At 33.8% G+C, this 3,030-nt stretch overlaps 1 protein-coding gene across 1 annotated transcript; it reads right to left on the reverse strand.

The window, feature by feature from the left end:
• Nucleotides 1–593: 593 nt before the first annotated feature.
• Nucleotides 594–2,830, reverse strand: LOC148210028 (uncharacterized). Its single transcript, XM_088126230.1, has 3 exons — nt 2,310–2,830; nt 2,097–2,235; nt 594–755 (listed from the first exon to the last, which is right to left on the reverse strand). Exons 1-3 carry the CDS (start codon nt 2,828–2,830, stop codon nt 594–596), a joined length of 822 nt encoding a protein of 273 aa, XP_087982356.1.
• Between the last annotated feature and the right edge of the window lie 200 nt (nt 2,831–3,030).

The raw sequence follows: 3,030 nt of genomic DNA on the forward strand, positions 1-3,030 counted from the left end.
ACTAAGAGACGCATCTAGCTTTTTTTTCTTTTTTCTTTTTTTAATTTTGTTTTTACTTCCCTTCACATCTCATCCTAATTTTTATTAAACACCCTAATTACGATGTTCGTATTAAACAACCTCACTCGCATCTCATCTTAGAAGGATACATATGTCGTTGGTGTTCGTTGAATGGCATCACTACATTTTTTTTCTTTTAAATTAATTGTTTTATCGATTTATATTATTTTGTGAGTATTTTAGGTTAAGAGTTTATTACTTTATATTAATAAATATTCAAAATTTAATGACTACTTTTTTTAAAAAATATTTTCTTTTTTAAATAAAATATTTTATTCTTTTATATTAACATATGTATTTCATATTTTTATTAACTTAATAATTAAAATTTTTTATAAGAAAATCTAAACTCAAACTTCATAACTTATCTAAATTTTTAAATTTTCGATGAAATATACTTCATAAATACGAACATTAAAATTCATAAAAATAAATACGTAGTTAAAATTGAAATTGCATGTCTTGAAATTTCATTGATTACAATAAAACAAACCTCAAAATTCTTAGATAAAAATTAACACTTAACCTAATTCCTATTCTTGGTCATTTGGATCATCATCAACGAAATTAGCTCCTCTTCGTTGTCGTCTTCTCCTGCGATCTGGTATGACTCCTTCAAATTGCATCGATGGATATATTTCAGTAATATTAGATAAATGTATTCTACTGCTATCAGTCATATTGGGCATAACATTCTGGAAAAAAGATGAAAACAAGTTTAATACTGATAAATAAGGTGGTATAAAAATTTAGTTATGATGTCAATTACCAAATAATTATATGATGTTCCTGCCCTCGTGAGAAATCTTCTACTAATGCGATTGAACCAAGTATTATAATATGACACCCTCATTTATGGGAAGACCATTAATAGTATTATTTTGGCGGTTTTCCCACTCCTGAATCTGGGGAGCCAAAGTTCGTTCCCAATTTTGTTCATGACGCCCGCGTAGGTCATATGTGTGAAGACGTATATCTGTGTTGCAAGGTACAAGAATATATTGCACCCACCCAAATTGACGCATAACACAGTCGGGAAATTGCCACTCTACCGCATAAAAACATATGAGAGGACTCTTAGTCGTCCATCTATGCTGACCAATAAGGCAATACTCGGGTAAGCGCCCGATTAAGTGCCTATATGGCTCCAAAATATTCTGCATTACTTTTGTAAGATAAGCCCAAAAAATAAATCCAACGTTAATAAACAATCATACATAAATAAAATTAATAATACTTGATCTGGCATGAGTTGATCCAACATGAATCGGTATTCGATAAGTACATGAGTCGGGGATTTAGTAACTCTAAAATCATCGTTTCATCTACATTTACGAGAAGTTGAATGTTAGTTTTTATTGAAGAAACATACGTGTGAATTACTTGAACTAAAAAATAAAATTATGTATCGTACTGCCAATGGTCTATCTCCTAAGTTATTCTTGTGTATATGGAGTCTACGGGGTGCTAGTAAATGGAAGTGATCCCATGTCCAAATTTGTTGTAATATAACTGGTCCTACTATATCTTGTGCATCTATAGCTACAGCTTTACATAACTATCTATAAAGCCAAGCAAGCAACCCGTACCCCAATTGTATTGTCCAACTATACCAAAATCTGCTAGTAGAGATAGGTACATCAAGTGGACTCTACTGTTCGACTTATCTAAAAATACAATACCTCCAATTTCGTCGATTATGCCCTTCTTGCCTATAAATTCCACAATGTATTTTTATTACTGGCTCCCTCCAATCCATGTCATTATGCTTGCGAGATGTAGATGGTTTGCCGACATCTCTCACTAAATTTTTATCAGGATGAATTTTGATGAAGTTAGAGGTGGGTCAGCTTCTTTTATGCGCGATAGGTTCAAATAGGGGTGAATAACAAGACATATATGTCTCCAGATTATAATGCTTGTCTATTTACAACAAATAATCTGTGCCGACACTTACACAAGCTGCAATGGCATGGGAACAATGAATCTTGTAGCATTGCCACTTATTACATTGGCATGATCGCTCTCTAATTTACGCGATGTGTGGCTCCACCTCTAAACGTCCATGGATGAATTGTAGTGGTAACATCAAATGTTCCACTATTCATATCAAACATACGCACACTATGTGCAGTGGCACATACTTCCCAAGGAGTTAATATTCCAATGGCATACCTAACAATTATATTAAAATTTATTAACTGATCATATCATTATCATTCATAGGAAATGTATTAATAAAAATTCACTTTGTGAAGCGTTCCCCATTTGCAATGGCAGCTTCTATTTCAACTCTTCGCTTATCAAAATAATGTACAGTTCGATAGAATATTACCTGGACCAATGCAGTTATAGGTAACTTTCGAGCACTTTTTAGTACACTATTAATACATTCAGCAATATTTGTGGTACACCACCCATATTGGTGTCCGCCATCGTATGCCCGCGTCCATTGTTTTGGATCTAATGAACTGAAGAATCTCATGCATTCTTCATTTGCTATTTTAAGCTGGTCCATACATTCTTTGAATTTTGGAACTTGAAACTGTGATCCCACACGATATACCAAACTTTTCAATGTGTTATCCTTATATCGCTCATTAAAATTACTTGCGAGATGTCGCAAACAAAACCTATGATGTGCATTTGTCCATCCATTTGCAGGGTTCCTTATGGCAGATATGGTGCCCTTGTGTCTATCAGAAATCAAGCATATATCCTTCCTATTCCCTACCACCTTACGCCTTATGTTAGATAGAAACCACCCCATGTATTAGCACTTTCTTCTGGTACAATGACATATACAACAAGGTAAATGTGACTATTAGCATCGACGAACGTCGCTATTAACAATTTCCCCTTATATTTCCCATATAAATGTGTTCCATCGATTTGAAGCAAGGATTGCAATGCTTGAAACCTTCTATCATAGGCCCGAACGCTCAGAAAACGCGTTGAAATACAGCTTCA

Source organism: Momordica charantia, assembly GCF_013281855.1.
Source record: "Momordica charantia cultivar OHB3-1 chromosome 7 unlocalized genomic scaffold, Mcharantia_2.0 BLBB01000007.1, whole genome shotgun sequence".
Taxonomy (NCBI): domain Eukaryota; kingdom Viridiplantae; phylum Streptophyta; class Magnoliopsida; order Cucurbitales; family Cucurbitaceae; genus Momordica; species Momordica charantia.

Excerpts from the sequence above, each read along its gene's own strand:
- LOC148210028 (XM_088126230.1), bottom strand. The coding sequence starts at position 2,830 with ATGGGGTGGTTTCTATCTAACATAAGGCGTAAGGTGGTAGGGAATAGG. Across the intron at positions 2,236-2,309 it reads AATGGGGAACGCTTCACAAA|GTATGCCATTGGAATATTAA; the intron begins GTGAATTTTTAT and ends TATAATTGTTAG. Across the intron at positions 756-2,096 it reads GAGGTGGAGCCACACATCGC|AATGTTATGCCCAATATGAC; the intron begins GTAAATTAGAGA and ends TCTTTTTTCCAG.